The sequence below is a fragment of the Leuciscus leuciscus genome, assembly GCF_965113295.1.
Source record: "Leuciscus leuciscus genome assembly, chromosome: 6".
NCBI classification, from domain to species: Eukaryota; Metazoa; Chordata; class Actinopteri; order Cypriniformes; family Leuciscidae; genus Leuciscus; species Leuciscus leuciscus.
In genome coordinates, this window is record NC_138730.1 from 42,405,816 (window position 1) to 42,426,932 (window position 21,117).

The 21,117-nt window shown below is 37.3% G+C and overlaps 1 protein-coding gene across 5 annotated transcripts in view; it reads left to right on the forward strand.

The window, feature by feature from the left end:
• The first annotated feature begins 3,991 nt into the window (after positions 1-3,991).
• The window catches only part of adcyap1r1a (adenylate cyclase activating polypeptide 1a (pituitary) receptor type I), a 37,277-nt gene continuing 20,151 nt past the window's right edge, over positions 3,992-21,117 (forward strand). For 2 of the 5 annotated variants that reach the window (XM_082173072.1, XM_082173074.1), the window contains exons 1-3: positions 3,994-4,196; positions 6,459-6,562; positions 10,784-10,889. In XM_082173072.1, the coding sequence (XP_082029198.1) occupies positions 6,467-6,562; positions 10,784-10,889 (202 nt within the window). In that variant the 5' untranslated portion in view covers positions 3,994-4,196; positions 6,459-6,466. Of the gene's footprint in view, positions 4,197-6,458; positions 6,563-9,233; positions 9,381-10,783; positions 10,890-21,117 lie in introns of those variants that run through there. The other 3 variants (XM_082173070.1, XM_082173071.1, XM_082173073.1) reach the window with 3 other exon arrangements.

A 21,117-nucleotide genomic window follows, 5' to 3' on the forward strand; every position in this document is an offset into this window, starting at 1 on the left:
TAACTTCTTAATTCAACCATCTCTTCTCTTCCATGTCATTCTCCTAAGCTGTTGACGTAGTGTAACAGCGCAGCGCTTCTGGGTTGTACGTCAGAACGTAGGCTCACTATTGGCCGACGCTGGTCATGTGTGTAATGCGTGTGATGCTGGCCTATAGTGAGCTATACGTTCTGAAGTACAACCCAGAAGCGCTGCACTGTTACACTACGTGAACTCACTCAGAGGCCCACACACAAGAAAATGAGTAGTTGAATAAAGTTGTTAAATTTATTTTTTATTTATTTTTCGCACAAAAAGTATTCTCGTCGCTTGATAAATTTAAGGTCGAGCCACTGTAGTCACTTGGGCTATTTTAACGATTACTTTACTAACTTTTCTGGGCTGGCAGATATCAATTACCTAGCAGCCTATGAAGGCGTGAGCCAGCTCTCAGATTTCATCAAAAATATCTTAATTTGTTTTCCGAAGATGAACGAAAGTCTAACGGGGTTGGAACAACATGAGGGTGAGTAATTACTGACAGAATTTTCATTTTTGGGTGAACTAACCCTTTAAGTCTTAAAATCTTGTTGCGGATTGCAGCACCATCACTAACGATGGATGAGTACTCTGTTCTTGTCGCTTTAAGTGCTTCAGTGTATATTCAGTATAGTTTATGTATAGTATAGTTAACCTGCCCGCTTGACCCCATCCCCTCACACCTTCTACAAGCCATCTCTCCCACACTTCTACCATCACTCACACACATCATCAACTCATCCCTCCACACTGGCACCTTCCCTACAGCATTCAAGCAGGCTCGGGTTACTCCACTGCTCAAAAAACCAACCCTAAACACATCATTTGTAGAGAATTACAGACCTATCTCTCTCCTACCATTCATTGCGAAGACACTTGAAAGAGCTGTCTTCAACCAACTAACATCCTTCTTGTCTCTAAACAACCAGCTGGATGTCAACCAATCTGGCTTCAAGAAAGGACATTCAACTGAGACTGCATTACTGTCAGTCACAGAAGCCCTACGGATTGCAAAAGCTGCTTCCAAATCTTCAGTCCTCATTCTCCTGGATCTGTCTGCTGCCTTCGACACGGTGAATCATCAGATCCTTCTGTCCACCCTCTCATCACTGGGCATCACAGGAACTTCACTCCACTGGTTTGAGTCCTATCTCACAGGTAGGTCCTTCAAGGTCGCATGGAGAGGTGAGGTATCCAGAGCACATCAGCTGACCACAGGGGTTCCCCAGGGTTCAGTTCTTGGTCCCCTCCTCTTCTCCATCTACACCACATCACTGGGACACATCATACAGGCACACGGTTTTTCCTACCACTGCTATGCTGATGACACACAGCTCTTCCTCTCCTTTCAACCAGATGATCCCACAGTAGCTGCACGGGTCTCAAGCTGTCTGGCGGACATCTCCACATGGATGAAGGAACATCACCTGCAGCTCAACCTGGCAAAGACTGAGCTTCTCGTCCTCCCTGCCAATCCATCTCTACAGCACGACTTCACCATCCAGCTAGAGTCATCATTAATCACCCCATCAAGATCGGTCAGAAATCTTGGAGTAACGTTTGATGACCAGCTGACCTTCACAGATCACATTTCAAAGACAGCTCGATCATGCAGGTTTGCACTGCACAACATCAGGAAGATCAGGCCTTTCCTAACTGAGCATGCAACACAACTTATCGTCCAGGCCCTGGTCATCTCTAGGCTTGACTACTGCAATGCCCTTCTGGCTGGACTCCCAGCATGTGCAACCAAACCCCTACAGATGATCCAGAATGCTGCAGCTCGTCTTGTCTTCAACGAACCCAAGAGGGCCCACGTCACTCCTCTGTTCATCTCTCTGCACTGGCTACCTCTCGCTGCTCGCATCAAGTTCAAGGCACTGACGCTTGCTTACAGAACTATCACAGGCTCAGCTCCCTCCTACTTTCACTCACTCCTACGAGTCTACATCCCTACCAGACACCTACGATCGGTCAACGAGCGACGTCTCGTGGTTCCATCACAGAAAGCCACAAAATCACTTTCCAGAACATTCTCATTCACAGTTCCATGCTGGTGGAACGCTCTCCCCACCCTCATCCGGAATGCAGAATCCCTGACAACATTCAAAAAACAGCTGAAAACCAATCTCTTCCGTGAGCACTTAACCTTATAGAAAAAAAAAAAAAAAAAATTCCTTTCCCTTTGAAACATCACTTATCAGGCTTATGCTACTCTGAATAATACCTGAACTTCGTATTTTGAGCACTTCCTGCGTTGTTGTTGCTTTTGCCTCTTTATGATGACTCGCTGAATTTAGTCCTAATTTGTAAGTCGCTTTGGATAAAGGCGTCTGCTAAATGACTAAATGTAAATGTAAATGTTTATAACACTGAAAATGTATTTATGCCACTATTTATCAGTTGAATGCATCATCACTGAATAAAGTATTAATAAAAAAAATAAAAAAATAAAAAATAATAAATACCTCAAACTTTTCAATGCTGAAGTTTTTTTTTTCCAGAGTGAGAGACAACAGCACAGCTAGACAGAACTTAAAGAAGACAACACTCTCTTATGACTGATCAGAGACGGTGAAGCCCGGCCGGACCGCTGTGATCTGCTCCGCTTCTCTCCACATGATGGATTCCTGCTTGTCCAGATCGTACAGCTTCTTTATTCTTGGCCTCAATGGTGGAACAAATTCCAGCTCATACATCAACCATTTCCAAAAGTAACCTCAACTCTTCTATAACTAGACCTCACAGAAACACACACTAGAAAACATGCACTGCTAACGTTTTATGTACAGAAGACCGTATAGAATGATTTTTACTTCCACTGAGGCATTAATCATCTGTGTTGAATGACGGTTCACTGATTGTGTGTAATGGCGAGTGATGGTATTGTATGGGATCTTCAATGATGATTAATGATAGTTTAAATTATGTTATGTGATGGTTAGTTTTGATAAAAGTGTTTGATTGTTCACTTGTTAATGGATTATGAACCACATAAAAACAGTCTTCAATGAAACTGCACAGAATGTGCATTATGCTGATTGGTCAAAAACTGTGAAGTGGTCACTGTTGGTGATTAATAATTAATAATGATGAGTGATTGTTTATTAATGTAAGTGATGTTCAGTGTTGGAAAGCAATATTAGTGATGATGAAGGCTGATTGGATCGATCACTAATGGATTATAAGCATGACTAGAAATTGACAAAACAAAGGAAGAAAAGAAAATGCATAATGCCAATTAGCGTAAAAATTGTGAAGTGATCAGTGTTAATGAATTATGGTGAGTGATGGTTCATTTATATAAATTATGTTCAGTATTTGAGAACAATATCAGTGATGATGAATAATGATTGTTTCATTAATGGGTTATAAACCACAGTTATAAACCCACAAAACTGAGAAATACAAGAAAATACATTCATCATAGGGAATAATTGTAAAGCGTTCACTCTTGGTGAATGATGGTTCAGTGATGTTGAATAATGATGAATAAAAGTGAGTGATGGCTTATTTATATAAATTATGTTCAATATTGGAAAGCAATATTAGTGGTGATGAATAATGGTATGAATGATCACAATCACTAAAAACCTTGATTCACTGTTGGTGAATGATGGTAAATAATGGTGAGAGATGGTTTATTTATAAAAATGATGTTCAGTGTTGGAGAGCGATATTAGCAATGATAAACAATAATTGTTCACTAGTTAGTAGATTATAATGATGTTCAGTCTTGGAGAGCAATCTTAGAGATTGACTAGTCACTAGTTAATGGATGCCACAATTAGAAATTCACAAAATAAAGACAAGAAAATGCATTGAATGCATAATGCCAATTATTGAAAAATTGTGACATGTTGACTGGTGGTGAATGATGGTTCAGTGATGATGGATAATAGTGTGTGATGGTTTAATAATGTGAGTGATGCTGGTGTTTCTCAGTGCAGGTGATTGTCAGCAGTGAGGGAATCACCGAGCACACACACACACACACACACGCACGCGAGCTCTCTTCAGTCTCACGCTCCTCTAGTGCTCTACAGACCTTCATTACTTCAGTCTGTCGATGTGAGACGCGGATGACAAAGTTGCAATCGCAGGTGCACGAAGCGAACCGTCCATTTGCAGCCGTTATACAGAAGAAGGAGGATTACATCGCGTGCCATTCTCTGATGGTGAGTTTGCGCTTCTTCGCGTTTCTTCAGTCATTGATCGCTGTCTAGCGCTTCTGCGTTACATTGAATGTGGGCGACCTCCGTTCACAATAATGCACGATTATCAACGACATGTTTCTCAGTCGGTTCAGCGGATTAATCATGAATAAACGATAAGTGAATATTCAGGGACCGCAGAGATTATTGAGCTTTGCTTTGTTTGATATATGTTCAGTTATGTAATTTAAAGATGATTTCTGTAATGCACCGATTCATCAACATCATCACTTTAAAATGATGCATTTCAATGCATCCCAAACATGATTGACGCAAATCGTTGCTCAGCATATGAGCGTTTAAAAAAAAAAAAAAAAACTATAATGGGTGAATCTCACGAGCTTGTCCATACATTTCACATCGCAATTAAAACATAAAATAAAAACGTTTTTTTTCCAACTGTGACCTTATTTTAATGACAATTCATCACATTTTAATTGACTGTAATGCAGAAAATATTTCTATATTATTTAAACAGTAAATTGTTGATACATTGAGGCTCTACCTTTAACGTATAGCCTACTGATCTAAATAAAAAATAAAAAAACTGTCCAGACAGGATGATTTCATTACTCTATTACAGTAATGAGAATCTAATGAGAACCATCATTAAGAATAATGACAATTACATTCAAACTCAGAAGTAAAACCTCTTGAGGCTAACACTGACAACAAAGGGAGTAAAAATGTGTTATAGTGTAATGAAAATAATTCAAATATCTTAAAGTGTGATAAACATTCAGTATATTCAATAGCATTATGCATTTTTTTCATTTTGGGGTGAAATATGATCTAAACAGCAACACACTGATATGCACCTCATGAACCAAACTCATGCGTGTCTTAGCCAGAGAAATGTTGCATGTGTCGTTTAAAGCAAAGCGCCAGTGTAAAGCCAATAATCAGACAATTCTGATGGAACTCTCATGTATCATCAGTAAATCAATCCAGATTTCTGCAGTGAGTATGAAGGCATGCAAGTGAGTCACAGCACACGTTAATACTGCCTTCACATCCATGCAAAACACTGCATACTCCCTTTCAAATGATTGCCTCAGAACGAATCAAATTGAATCATGTATTGACCTCTATTTTATTCAGCATCCTTACACACATTTGACCTTGTAAAGGTTTGGCATTATGAACCATATGAAGTACCATATGAAGAACATATGAAGCACTCTGTGTTGGTTTGGTGCTGAAAATGCGATGCTTTTCTCTTTGTGTTACAGTGTATCTTTTTGTGTAGTGGAAAAGATGCCTCACCATTAATAGGCTACAGCAATACAGTAGATCACAATAGCATTAGCGTTATAAAAATATACAAGAACATACACTGTTAAATGACCGTCGTTGTTATTGCCAGATGCTGTTTGCTTCAAGACACAGAGCCCATTCAAAACAGAGCCGTGTTCAGCCCTGTGCTTCTCATTATGATGGTTATCAGAGCCTCAGTGTGTTTTGCATCCATATATAAAAAAAAAACCTTCTGTTTGATTGACACTCTGTCTTTCTCTCCTTGAAGTGCCTGTTTGCGTCCCATAGGGTTACAAAAATAGCATATAAAGAGTGTATTTGCAAGCAAAAGATGTACATTTTCTACCAAAGGAGAGTTCAGTGAATGTAAAGCATTCACATTCAACCAGAACAAACCTTCAGAGGTTCGGTGTGAAATCAGATTATTTTGCTCTTAAATCACTGGTGTCATAGAATTCTTGTTTTTCTGATCATGCAAGAAAGGAGTTCTTCGGCTGCATGTAATTGAATCTGTGGTCGTTCTGTGTGTTTTATTCGCTATGATTCATCCATTTATTCATTTTTTGAGGGAACTAATAAAGATGAGTAAGACAGCGGGGGCTCGGAGACCGCTCACTATCCTCGCACGGGTCTCGTCTTAAGGGTTTTTATACCTCCTTAGATTCGCTGTGGATCAGTAAATCTGGTCGACACACATTTCCCGTAAACCCCTCCCTCCCCATCGTTCCTGCGCACTTCAGCGATCAGAGATTTGATTATTTGAGATGGGGTTATAATAAAGAATGTAGGGGTGATTCAGTGATGGGTTGTGTTGGGCAGTGATGGTTAGGTCCAGACTGAACATCAGCTACTCTGGTGCAGTGTGTTATGATGTAGCCAATAGTACTGAAGCAGCTCTCTCTCTCTCTCTCTCTCTCTCTCTCTCTGTGTGTGTGTGTGTATTTTAAAACAATGTACCTTCTCTTTTAGGCTTTATAATGCTGTGCGTGAGATCTCTGGGAACAATCGTGAGCAGAATGCATAGACACGCGGCAAGAGCGTCCTTCCTCGTCCTCTTCCTCATCATCAGCTTGGTAAGAGCAGAGATGATCATGTATTTATGTGTTCTTTGGGCCTGTATTCTCATGGATTCACATGATTATATTTTTACAAATGTGACGATCAGTGAAGTTTGAAATGGCAAGAATCACTATTGGTTTCTCATTGGAAGTTAGTGTTTTGAGCAAACCCCTAACCCTTATTATTAAACATCAGAAATTATGATTTTGCCTGGTACACCTATTTAGAGACCAGAATATCATAGAGACTTAATGCAACCATCCAGAAAACCACAGACACCAGCTTCCAATAGAGAGCAACAGTCGGGTTCCAGAGGTAAAAACTTTCCATAGGGAAATTGATTTTTATAGCTTATATAGACAGCCTTACTGTGACCTACAAGGTTCTTAATCAATAGTATTTGCTTTTGTTGAAGCCTTTGGCCCACATTGTTTTAAAATAATTTATGTTTAACAGCAGAACTCGTGGTAAAAAAAATAATAAAATAAAAATAAAAATTACCCATGATGCTGTACAGAAAATTCAACCAATCAGAGGGTTGAAACAAGCAAGACACACCAAAATATCTATTTAGCTCCGCCCACTGCCAAGCACTGCAAATTATGTAATTGCGTTGATCTACCTACACTCTCAAAACACTTAAATATTGAAATATATATGCATATTTGTGCAGTAAATTTAAAATATAGTTTTTTTATATATTATAATTTTTATATGAGTAGTTTTATATTTTTCCATCGTTTTTAATTACGCTGTTCTCAATGCTTCATGGGATTGTAGTTATTTGTAGACTGTAGTACACAGTCTTGTACCTATGCATTTTTGTCTGATTTTCAAAAACTTTTTTGCTTCAAATCAAAGTTTGTAATGTAATGATTCACATCGTGGCTGATTGGCTTGTTCATGGCTTATAACGCTTTAACAAATACTTTTTTGAACATCATCGCTGAACAAAGTTGGTGGGAACTAATGCACTCTATGTCCTAGCAACCACTCAGAACACCCTAGAAACCAGTGTTATTTTAGTATTTTTATATACTATCATAGTTTTTATTTTATTTTAATAACCCTGGCAACCACATTAAAACCAACCACAGGACACCTTATAAACAGCACATTGAAATGATTAACTGGCAAAACACACAAGCACTGATTTAAAAAAAAAAAAAAAAAAGGTAGAAAAGCACATCCTGTGGTTTTGAAGATAGCTACTGTACAGCTACAGTTCGAGTTCTGTGGAAACATTTCTGTTAGTTCTCTGTAATTTCCATACAGTGAGAGCATCTTATCTTTAATCTGTCATCTATAATGGTCTTTTTCAATCAAAATAAAGACAAAAAAATGTTTGAATGGTGGAAAATCACCTGTTTTTTAACTGTAAATGATGTTCATGACGGCGCAGCACGGCAACGTCACATGAGCATAACCGCCATATAAGACAAAGCAGTATATCGCCCACAACTATGAAGCGTTAAATATTTTAGATAAATAAACTTTTTGTATATATTTTGGTCCCCCTCGATCCCCAACCATTAGTTTTGTCTTCCTTTGGGACATTCAAGGCTTAGTTGGAGGGGTCAGGGAAGGGGTCAGACCTCAAAATATCCAATCTATAAAGATCCTGTCTGCTGTCATCCAACAAAAATAAAATCTTCCCTGAAACACAAATAATTCAATGAGTGATGGATCCATTTTTGTTGCAGCTGACCACACTGAGCCATCTGGATTCTGTGAATCTACTGCATTTAATGACTCAAACATGAGATTTTACTCAGCATGTCATTCATTTTACTCAGTATATCAATAAATACATGCATGTGAAATGTTGAGCTTCTGCCTTTAGAATGAGAGATAACACACTTCCAAAAGTGGCCATTCATATACTCTTTGTCTAATAGCACACAGAAAAATAACAAATTAGAATCTTCTTTTAGACATCAGGAATATGTTTGCTATAGTCTCCTGTTTCTCAGATGATTTTCTTGAGGAAAAAGACCACAGTAATCTCACGTTTTAACCCATTGAAGTGCAATAAGCAGCGAAAAGGAACTTATTTCGGTATATACAGCGCGCGAGTACTGAAATTAGTTCTTTTTGCCGACTTAATGAGCTTGAACGGTCAAATACACACATTTACGTGCCAAAATGCCTGTCTTTGCATTTGCAAGTATCCTTGTAAACAGCCATTTATGTTTTAAATGAATTTAAATAGTTGAGAAAGAAAGCGCATGTGTATCAGTATATCAGATCCATAAGGTCTTAAAGTGACGGCGGCCTAATATATCTGCTTTGTAACTTTAATAAGAATATATACAGTATATATGTATATATATATATTTATTTATTTAATTTTTTTTCACAGTAAAGACTATGCAGTTGTAATAGATCCACTGGAGGCGAGTGTAGTGAGAACCCAAGTGCAGTTTTTATTGATCCAAAACATGAACAAATACAAATAAACCAAGACTTGGCTCGACTTGAAAATTAAACTTGACCATAACTTGACTTAAAACTCACCGCACGGCGGTTACGGGGACAATACTAGACAAGCGAACAATGAAACTAAAGCACAAACAAGGGACACGTGCACAATCAACCCAATGAGAACCAATGACATAACATGAAACAATATAGGCACATAACAGGATCACATGAGGGCAAGGAACCTTGAAGGAAGTCTCATGACAAGAACCTGGAACAAAACCTCAAAATGAAGGATATGAAACAAAACTCAAAACTAGACAGCAGTGTGTTTTTGTGCATTCAATTACATTATACAATTCATGTAGTAGCCTATGTAGTTTTTATGCCTATATGCTTTAAGTTTTTCAGGTAGGTCTATTTCATTTGTGTCTTTGTTGTAGTTTAGCCCTATTGCTTGTAATTTGTTTATTTGTTCTTATTTTATCACTGACTGTTTACTTGTCTTCAGTAAGCTTGAGAGTTTTTCTTTTTTTCTTTTTTTTACTTATAGGCTATTTTTTTCTTTTTTTTTTGTGATATTGAAATTGGTGATGAGAATTATGAAATTTCAATGGTATCAAAAAGTTGTTATATAAAAACCTTATTTAAATCAGAAATAACTAAATTGTGATATATTGACGTTATTGTGAAATAAAATTACTCATATCGTCATATAAGATTTTCGTCATATCGCCCACGCCTATAGCTACACATTACAGTCGAAATGTTAGGATTTTCACAGAATGACGTTTGAGTAACCACAAGATTACAAGTTACTCAGAGCATGTATTTTCCCTCAGTTGCAGTCGGAGGTAACCATGGCAACAGTTGGCTGCTCAAGTGCCTTCCGTTAGGATCAATGGACAGTGAATCATTATTTGAAACTTCATTATAGATTTAAATGAGCAAAATCTGCAATATTCTCGTATGGAAGTAACTGTTTTATAGTGTGTTTTTCATTGCAATGTCTATAGTGTGTGCACTGTACTTTTTAGTCCTTATTTATTGTGTGTATAGCCTTAATAGTTCTATTTATTATTTATTTATTTTACTGCTGACTCTAAGAGCTTTGCTCAAAAAGTCCTATGCACTCGTACTGGATGTGCTTGTACAACCAGCAAATAAACTTCAAACTCAAACTCATTTAAATTGACCCCCATCAATTATAAAATGCTGTATAATTCACATCCAACTACAGACACATCATTGTTTTTATATGCAACAGAAATGTGTCCAAGAAACCTCAGCTGCACACATTGCTTTACAGTTTAGATCAATTATATTTATGCTTGCTGATCAACATGTATCATATCACAAACATAATTGGTACTCCATGTCTTCTTGTTGGTTACAAATAGATATTTGGTTAGACAGTGATATCAAACCAGGTTATACCAGCTTAAACTGGCTTTTGAATTGTAGCAGCTGGTTTGGGGTGCTGGTTCTTGGTGGTCTAGGACAACCTCTAACCAGCTTGATCCACCTATAACCAGTTATACCAGCTAGAAACCATGTAAAATGACCTGTTTTAGCTGGATTTTTACAGAGATGGACATTCAATCCAACCCAGTATCAAACCATGTATGGCAGAGACAGAAATAACACAACTTCTATAAAAGATAAAGTATGTGAACGTTTAAAAAAAAAAAAGATTTACCCCCAATTATTTTATTTTATTTATTTTTTGGCGTGAATTCATCCTCTCCATTGCAGCTGTTTGTTGGTATTGCTCTTGTGTGGTTTTGGTTTATTTTGAATCTTTGTTGTTCCAGATGTGGCCCATACATTCTGAGATCCCCAACTGTGTCATCAAGCGCGAGGAGGAGAGATGCTTGGAGCGAATCGCTCTACATGACCGCAAAGATGACGAAAACTTTGGTAAGAGACATGATGCAATGCGTTTGACTTGACCTTCCAATTATAGTGAAAGATGAACAGGAAACAATATCAGTGTTATTGTTCTCTTTCTAGACAAATTTTTGTCGGACTGCGTAAAAACAGAACCGTCTCTTTTGCGCATGTCGAACTCACAACGAGCCGTGGATCAGTTAGCTGATAGTGAGAGGATTTTAAGTGAGCAAAGGATTTGACTGTTGTGGCAAAAAAATAAGTTACTTTAAAGCTACAATATGTAAATTTTTTCGCCGCTGGGGTCGCTAACCTCTTACAATAACAAAGGCGTCGATTGATGACGCATAAGCGGAATTATGGAACTTGCCGTTATGCCGAAGGATCTAATAATGTTTATGGATGAGTGAATACATTGATGTTTTTAACATAACTGTGGTGTGAAGCAGGGCACGATTGCTAATGAGAGACAGATATCAGCGCCACACGCGAGTCCCGCGGATATAAAGGAATAAGGACATTTCATTCTACCGAACTAACTTACCTGCAAGTGCAGAATTACTGCAGGTCAGTTTATAACGAATGAAACTTGAGGTAACGCAGCGCTGTTTCACTTGCTCTACACTATCACACTAAACTGCATTTGAGTGTGTTGAAAGTTATAATGTTCTTCTATGTGTTAGTTAGTCTGTATGAGACTAGCAGTGAGCTAGATCAACATTAGAATAACATACCGATCATATTCTAACATTTCATCATGTTGAGCTTTATAACATTGATTAGTTTTATGTACATTTGCGCGTCTCTGTCAAGTCGTAGTTAGTCGTGGACGTGGAGCTCTCGGCATCTCGAAAACGCCACACTGATACTGATCCTCGTTTTAGTTCTCCTTTTGTCCCAAAGTCCGCTTGCCATGATCCATAATGTTTGAACGAAACAACAACAGCGTGAGCGTGCCGCTAGACGTAACGCAGTTGTCCACGTCTGTCGCCATGGTTACTATAGCAGTACGAGCGGAAACCAGGGATAACGCGGATATTACATCATTGACAGGTGACAAGTGAACATGCACAAGCTATTATTTAAAACTGGAATTTCTCTGAAATTAAAAATCTTTGGGAACTTTTGGGATATTGTAAGTACACAACTGCAGGAAATACATCACACTGTGCAAGTGATTTTGGGATATTTTATTACAAAAATTTTACATATCGTAGCTTTAATAGCTGATTACAGTTAAAAACGTTATGTAGCATTTTATTAAAACTTGCTAACCTTTTTGGTACACTACCGTTCAAAAGCTTGAGGTCAGTAAGATTTGAGGTCGGTAATGTTCTTGAAAGAAGTCTTTTTTTGCTAACCAAGACTGCACTTATTTGGTTAAACATACAGAAAAAAACAGTAATATTGTAAAAGCTTCTCTAATGGATTGTTTAAGGGCCTGTAATATGCCAGGCGGGGATGTCAGGGACCATGCAGGAGAACTTTTTTTTTAACCGATTCATTGAATTGAGTAATTTGATCCATGGAAATGATTCGGAACAGATGCAGTGCATCAAGTCGCATGTATTCCATTCTGTACTTCATAGCTCTTTCTTGCTATCGGCCCTTCTTTAAAACGAATTAGTCATGATTCTCCATCTCTTCCTCACTGAGTTACCTAGAACTTTCATATATTGGGTTCATTTTGCTCACCATGCACTAAATGTGTCATCCGTCCCCATAGAGGTATTCAGGTGTTGTGGTAAACAGGAAGCAGGGCTGTGACACCCGTCAGCAATTACACTGAAGATAAGTTATTTCTGTGAGAGCTGGAGGACTCATACAGCGAGATGTGGATAAATGGGCCGAGGGGGGAAGAGGAAGATGGAGAGAAAGCACTTTGACTCTGACTCATATGTTTACAGCCTCAAGGACACTCCAGATATTTCGGACTGTTTGGAGCAGAAAATAACAGATTATAAGGTGTGAAACAGCTTGAGTTGCTAGAAAGACTGAACAGTGAAAGTTTGCATGTGGAATTTCAGTGCAAAAACGTGCGTGTTATTCAATAACCACCACAATGCAACTTAACCAGATGCGCAGTGCTGTGCCATTTGCATTTAATGTATATTGTCATTGTTATTCTTTTCAGAGCAAACTCTACTTTTCTTTTCAGACATCAGCTGTAAATAGAGTTTATTTCCTTTTAGACTGGTTTTAAGCTGTTTGTTTCCGCAGCGAGTGGATGTGTTGGTTTGGGATGGTCCTCTTTAGACTTTTTCAGATGTACAAAAATTAGGTGAAATCTGTGTTTTAAATGTACACTACAATTCAAAAGTTTGGGCTTAGTATAAGAAATGAATAGTTTTGTTCTCCAGGGATGCATTAAATATCAAAACTGACAGTATACATTTATAATGCTACAAAAAATTTCTGTTTCAAATAATTGCTGTTCTTTTGAACTTTCTATTCATCAAAGAATCACGAAAACAAATGTACCAGCACAACAGTTTTCAACATTGATAATAATCAGAAATGTTTGTAATGATGCTGAAAAATCTGCTTTGCATCACAGGAATACATTACATTTGAAAGTATATTCAAATACAAAACAGTAATTTTGAATTGTACTGTTTTCACTGTATTTTTTTTATTAAATAAATGCAGCCTTGGTGAGCATAAGGGAGTTGTTAAAAAAAAAAACAAAAAAAAAACTTTTGAATGGCAGTGTATATGAACCTAAATGTTAAGTAATATAAAAGGTTTAGTAACACTTTATTTAAAGCCTTTTTATATAATGCATTATGAATGTATTGTATGCCTTGTAATGCACCTTATATTGCATCGTATGATCTCATGAATAATTGTAACCACAGTTATAATACATTATAATTCTTATCTATAAATTGAAAACATCTTTAGACAGTATAATTAATTAAAACACATGACAAACAATCAATTTCAGATGCAACAAGGAATCTGCAAATATTATAATGTATTTTTACTTTGGTAACAATTATTTATGGTAAGATATAGTGCATTATAACATACATTATGAATTCCTTTATAATGCATAGCACATAAAGGCTTTAAGTAAAGTGTTACCAAAGTTTTCCATAACAGTCTTAAATTGAAAATGCACTGTGAAGTGCAAAATAAACTAGCAACTTTAACAAATTTGATGTACAAGGAGGTAAAATGTTTGGCTTCGTGTGTTGAGGCACATCGCCCTCACGTTTCACTTCAAACCCATTAAACTCTTGGCGAATTTTAGCCGTCCAATCAGCATCCTCTGGGGGCGGTTAAGCTAATTAGACGACAATAGTACCCTCAACCGCAACGGAGAGCAACATGCTTACCAGCTGAGAATTAGGCGTCAGTTTCAAGATATGTGAAAACCATTAAAACTGCAGTAATTGAAGACCTTGTTATATTGAAAGCTCTTACTGGGGCAGAATGATGTTGTAGCAAATACTCATCATGCTCAAGGTAAATCTGAGTACAGAGACTTGCCATTAACACCTTTAAATGCATTTGATCAATTGACATGGCCTAACAAACTTCTGTTGTGAAATATTTCGTTTGAAATGTGTGCTTATGCAATCCATCTTTAGAGTAAATACTCCTTGGTTTGATATTTTGTGCATATAATGCAGTGACATTTTTACACATGAGTGACTTTAGTATCCGCATACTTTCAGGGGCCACGTCTCGGAGTATTTTGGAGGAATGACCTCTGTGTGCAGCCTGTTTACATCTGCTTCATTGATCCTCATCCTCTCCTGTTCCTTAAAGCACAGCAGGCTCATCGCTGCGCAGGCAGAAAATCATTCAGCCGGAAATAAAACAGCCACGTTTGCAAGAGGGGGGAGAGAAGGAGATTGACAGATGCAGACAGAAAAATCAAGTGTGTGAGAGAGACAAAATGAGACAGAGAGAGAAAACAAAAGAGATAGTGAGCGAGAGTGATACTAGTGTCATTTGGACTATTAGCGTAAGCAAGACAGCACAGCTACAAATAATCATCATTATTGCTGTTTAATTGACAGATGTATAACAAGGAAGCAGTATCAACTTTTTTTTTACTGATTTTATTCTTAATTCATTATTTGATTTGGTTAAAACATGATTATTATTATAACTAAAACTAAAACCATAAAAACATTTTTGTTACTTGAAATGAAATAAAATAAAATATACTAAAATGATCCCCAGTTTCATAGACGAGGCTTAAAGGGTTAATTCACCCAAATGCTTTATTTCTGTCATTAATTACTCACCCTTTCACTCACCACTCGTTTCAAACCCGTAAGACTTTCGTTCATCTTCAGAACACAAATGAAGATCTTTTTGATGAAATCTGAGAGATTTTTGTCGCTTTATTGACAGCTGCACAACTACCTGACTTTGACTCTTCAAAAAGTTCATAGAGATCGTAAAACTAATCCATAGGAATTGAGCGGTTTAATCCAAACTTTCTGAACAGACTTGATCACTTTATGATGAACAGATTTAATTTAGGCTTTTATTTACATATAAACATTCATCAACCACACATCAGTTGTGATAAATGGATGCTCAAGCATGTTTGCTTGACGTACAAGAACCAATGAGGTTCATTCTTGTGTTACGCAGCACGTTTGAGCTTCTGCAAGAACCAATGAGGTTCATTCTTGTGTTACGCAGCATGTTTGAGCTTCTGCAAGAACCAATGAGGTTCATTCTCGTGTTACGCAGCACGTTTGAGCTTCTGCAAGAACCAATGAGGTTCATTCTCGTGTTACGCAGCATGTTTGAGCTTCTGCAAGAACCAATGAGTTTCATTCTTGTGTTACGCATCACGTTTGAGCTTCCGCAAGAACCAATGAGGTTCATTCTCGTGTTACGCAGCACGTTTGAGCTTCTGCAAGAACCAATGAGGTTCATTCTCGTGTTACGCAGCACGTTTGAGCTTCCTCAAGAACCAATGAGTTTCATTCTTGTGTTACGCATCACGTTTGAGCATCCGCAAGAACCAATGAGGTTCATTCTCGTGTTACGCAGCATGTTTGAGCTTCTGCAAGAACCAATGAGGTTCATTCTCGTGTTACGCAGCATGTTTGAGCTTCCTCAAGAACCAATGAGGTTCATTCTCGTGTTACGCATCACGTTTGAGCTTCCGCAAGAACCAATGAGGTTCATTCTCGTGTTACGCAGCATGTTTGAGCTTCTGCAAGAACCAATGAGGTTCATTCTTGTGTTACGCAGCACGTTTGAGCTTCCGCAAGAACCAATGAGGTTCATTCTCGTGTTACGCAGCATGTTTGAGCTTCCTCAAGAACCAATGAGTTTCATTCTTGTGTTACGCATCACGTTTGAGCTTCTGCAAGAACCAATGAGGTTCATTCTTGTGTTACGCAGCATGTTTGAGCTTCCTCAAGAACCAATGAGGTTCATTCTCATGTTACGCAGCACGTTTGATCTTCAGCAAGAACCAATGAGGTTCATTCTTGTGTTACGCATCACGTTTGAGCTTCTGCAAGAACCAATGAGGTTCATTCTTGTGTTACGCAGCATGTTTGAGCTTCCTCAAGAACCAATGAGGTTCATTCTCGTGTTACGCAGCACGTTTGAGCTTCCTCAAGAACCAATGAGGTTCATTCTTGTGTTACGCATCACGTTTGAGCTTCTGCAAGAACCAATGAGTTTCATTCTCGTGTTACTTAGCATGTTTGAGCTTCCTCAAGAACCAATGAGGTTCATTCTCGTGTTACGCAGCATGTTTGAGCTTCCTCAAGAACCAATGAGTTTCATTCTCGTGTTACGCAGCATGTTTGAGCTTCCTCAAGAACCAATGAGGTTCATTCTCATGTTACGCTGCACGTTTGATCTTCAGCAAGAACCAATGAGGTTCATTCTTGTGTTACGCATCACGTTTGAGCTTCTGCAAGTACCAATGAGGTTCATTCTTGTGTTACGCAGCATGTTTGAGCTTCCTCAAGAACCAATGAGGTTCATTCTCGTGTTACGCAGCACGTTTGAGCTTCCTCAAGAACCAATGAGTTTCATTCTCGTGTTACGCAGCACGTTTGAGCTTCCTCAAGAACCAATGAGGTTCATTCTTGTGTTACGCATCACGTTTGAGCTTCTGCAAGAACCAATGAGTTTCATTCTCGTGTTACTTAGCATGTTTGAGCTTCCTCAAGAACCAATGAGGTTCATTCTCGTGTTACGCAGCATGTTTGAGCTTCCTCAAGAACCAATGAGGTTCATTCTCATGTTACGCAGCACGTTTGAGCTTCCTCAAGAACCAATGAGGTTCATTCTTGTGTTACGCATTACGTTTGTGCTTCAGCAAGAACCAATGAGGTTCATTCTTGTGTTACGCATCACATTTGAGCTTCAGCAAGAACCAATGAGGTTCATTCTTGTGTTACGCATCACGTTTGAGCTTCTGCAAGAACCAATGTGGTTCATTCTCGTGTTACGCATCACGTTTGAGCTTCAGCAAGAACCAATGAGGTTCATTCTCGTGTTACGCAGCACGCTTGAGCTTCATGAAGAGGTTTGTTCTCGTGCTTCAAGCAGGTTTGGTTGAGCTTCGGTTTGTTTGCTGGTCAATGTTTATTGTGAGTCAAAGCCTAAATTTAATCTGTTCATCATATAAAACGATTGAGTCTCTTCAGATAGCCTCTCAATTCATATGGATTAGTATTACGATACCTTTATGAACCTTTTGAAGCGTCAAAGTTATATTTGCGTAGATTTCAATGGAGGGACAGAAATCTCTCAGATTTTATTAAAAAGATCTTCATTTGTATTCTAAAGATGAACGAAAGTCTTACGGGTTTGGAACGACATGAGTTTGAGTAAATGATAACAAAATTTTCATTTTTGGGTGAACTAACTCTTTAAGCCTAGTCCCAAACTAAAATGCATGTTTGAGCTGTTTCTATTGAAAGCAACTTGCACTGATATATATTTAAATATATAAGTGCCATTGTTTTATCTCAAGATGCACACCAGTCATTTTTCTAAGGCATGTTTATAAAGCTACTTAAATGTCCTAATTTAACTAAGGCCTAATCCTAGTTTAATCAAAGCCCTCTCTGTGAAACCAGGCCTAAAATAGTTCCTCAATGATACTAAAATAACACTGCTACCAAAAGATTAGACATTTTACACAGAATCGGGATAAAATAAAATAAAAAAAGATCTTAATATATAATGTCAAATTTGAAAGATGATAAATGGGAACACTTTTGAATTAAATGAATGCAAAATGAGCTCATGTGACTGTTATTCATGGTATTATTTATATAGTCTATTAGTTTTATTATACTATTGTAGTATTTATTAATATTTTGAATTAGCTTTTATTTGTATATTTTCAGGTGTTATAGTGTTTGTTTTTATTTCTTTAAAATATGTTTTATGTAGCCTAAGTGTATTTTTATGCCAGTTTTAGTTTGAGTGGTTTTAATACTTCAACTTATATATTTTAGTCAGTTGTAAAGGCATCTTTCCATTGTTCACTTAAAAAAAAAAAAAAGGTTTTCATATATTTTCATTTTCTTTCAGCTTTATTTCAATTGCTGAAAGTGATTTTTAATAGTTTTGCTTTTAGTTATACTACTGTTTCGTCATTGCATACTGAATGCTTCTTCAAATGTATTAGTATACTAACAGCTTATTCTACATTTGTGTTTTGTTTAATCCTTTTTGAAATGTTCTTTAGGATGAATGACGCTCTAATGACGTTAATGCTAAAACAGCAGTATGCCCTTTAGGCTCATGACTCATCAATGACGTCACACTTTAATTAGTCTTCGAGTCCAATCGGCAAAATCTCACCAATAAACTGATTACGATCTTAGCAATGACCTTTATAGCAGTGAGTCAGTCTCATATATGAGCAGATGTGTTCATCTAAAGCTGTTCGCTTTAGAGAGTTGAACACTTTTATCTGTGTCTGGTTAGTTCACTATTCTTCCGTCTCTCTCTTGCTCTCTCCCGCTGGTTTAGCGAGCTCTCGTTTGGCCTTTCACGTAATTGGCTTTATGTCTAGATTGGTTGGAGATCTGTGCGAAAGAACATGCGCCGCCTGACAGACAAAACCTAGTGCTCTCCACTTTCACTTCGCATATTAACTCTCATAGAAACAACAGACAGCCTGTGTGTGTGTGTGTGTGTGTGCGGAGAAACTGAACGTTGCTCTAGAGACCCTAATCAAACTTTATGTACAACTTTTAGTTAATCAGGCTCTTGGGTCTTGGCCAAAGTAACTATGACTTCATTCCATCCTCTGAACAACAGCGTGATTCATTGTTCTTTTCTCATGTGAGTTAGCAAAACATCTACCCACATGTTCATGAATTATAATTATGTTAATATAAGTTTTCACTGATCAGTTTTGTGAAATGAGCTGTAGAGAAATGTTATTTTTCCATGGAGAGTTCCCAGAAGAAAATTATTTCTTAAATGTTGCTTCAGTTATGATTCAAATGAAACAAATATTAGAGATTTATTATATTAATCCGGATTGTATTTTTATGTGTGTGTGTGTGTGTGCGCGCGCATGTGTGTGCTTGGTGCTTGTGTGTGTGTCTGGCTTAGGTAAAACCTACATTTTGGCAATATCCGAAATCCTTGTCCCCATTTTCTGGTCCCCATGAGGAAAGCAGCTTATAAATCATATAAGTGATGTTTTTTGAAAATGTAAAAATGCAGAATGTCTACTGTGATGGATAGGTTTAGGGTTAGGACATGGAATATACAGGTTGTACAGTATAAAAGCCATTATGTCTATGGAAAGTTCCCATAAAACAAGGAACCCCAACGTATGTGTGTGTGCGTGTGTGTGTGTGTGTGTGTGTGTGTGTGTGTGTGTGTGTGTGTGTGTGTGTGTGTGTGTGTGTGTGTGTGTGTGTGTGTGTGTGTTGTGTGTGTGTGTGTGTGTGTGTGTGTGTGTGTGTGTGTGCGTGCGTGCGTGCATGTGTTTATTTATTTATTTATTTAATTGTTATTATTTATTTTGTATTTATAGTATTATTAGAATTGATTTATATAATTAGCATATTATTCATTCATTCATTATTTAATTTAGTTCGTAATAGTCTTCATTTTGAGACTCAGAATTTATTTATTTATATTTAATATTTAGAGTGTTCAGATCTCTGCCTTTAGTTTGAGATCTGAGTCTGAGACATAAAGGTCTCTTCTGAAACTCTGGAGATGTTTGTTTTCATTTCTACTGTTGAAAATCAGTTGAAATAATGTTTCAATCTTGAATTTTTCTTTCATTACAATAGAATGAAACGGTTTGCAATAGAATAAATGAATGTGTCATAAATGCTTCTATGTTAATGAACAGAAATAGACACATTCAAATCCAAATCTGCCGACGTTTCATTTCAAAAGCAGTTGTTGATGTTCTGACAGCATCAAGAATCTCCACGTTCTTTCCTTCATCTTTTGCATCCTCTCTTTGCACACTAGATTGAGTGGGAAGCATTTCTGTAATTAATTCTAGAATCATTTCTGTAATGAGCTAAGGGAAACGAGGAGTCAAATGCAGTTCTGAATGTGATGGATTCTGATCCATATCACATATTGATCATGTTCACGTCCTCCTCGGGCAGGCGCTGAGTCACAGGACCCGTGCTGATGCCCCCTGCTGGTTACATTCACATTCACCTTGGCTTCCCCTCAAGAGCTAATCTTAGAAAGGCCTCGGTATAATTGAGAATTAAACGGAGACATCTGTTATAATGTCAGGAGTCCAGATGTAATTCGGCATTAGGGTTTTCAGGAAGACTTGGTTTTTGATGAATGAAACCTAAACTCTTACTGGTATCTGGTATGGTTTCATTTGTTAGTTAACTAGTTAACATAACCTAACAGTGAACATTACTTAAAGCATTTAGTATTCTTAATGTTCATTTACTGTATTTGTAAACATTGTGAACTAACAGGAACAAACAATAAGCAATTATTTTCTTAAATGATTTAAAATATATATCGCTCATTGTTACTTCATGTTAGCTAAGCATTAACTAATGTTTACAAATGAAACCTTACTGTAAAGTGTTACCGATACTTAAGTTTAGAGTAAGGTTTCTACAGCTTTTATTAGTTTTAGTTGATGTTCATTTGAACATTTAATTCATTTATTAATAAATATCTGTATTTGTTAACATAAGTTAATGCACTGTGAACTAACATGAACAAACAATGAACGACTGTATTTGTATTAACTACCATTGATAAAGATGATTAAATGTTGTAAAACATATAT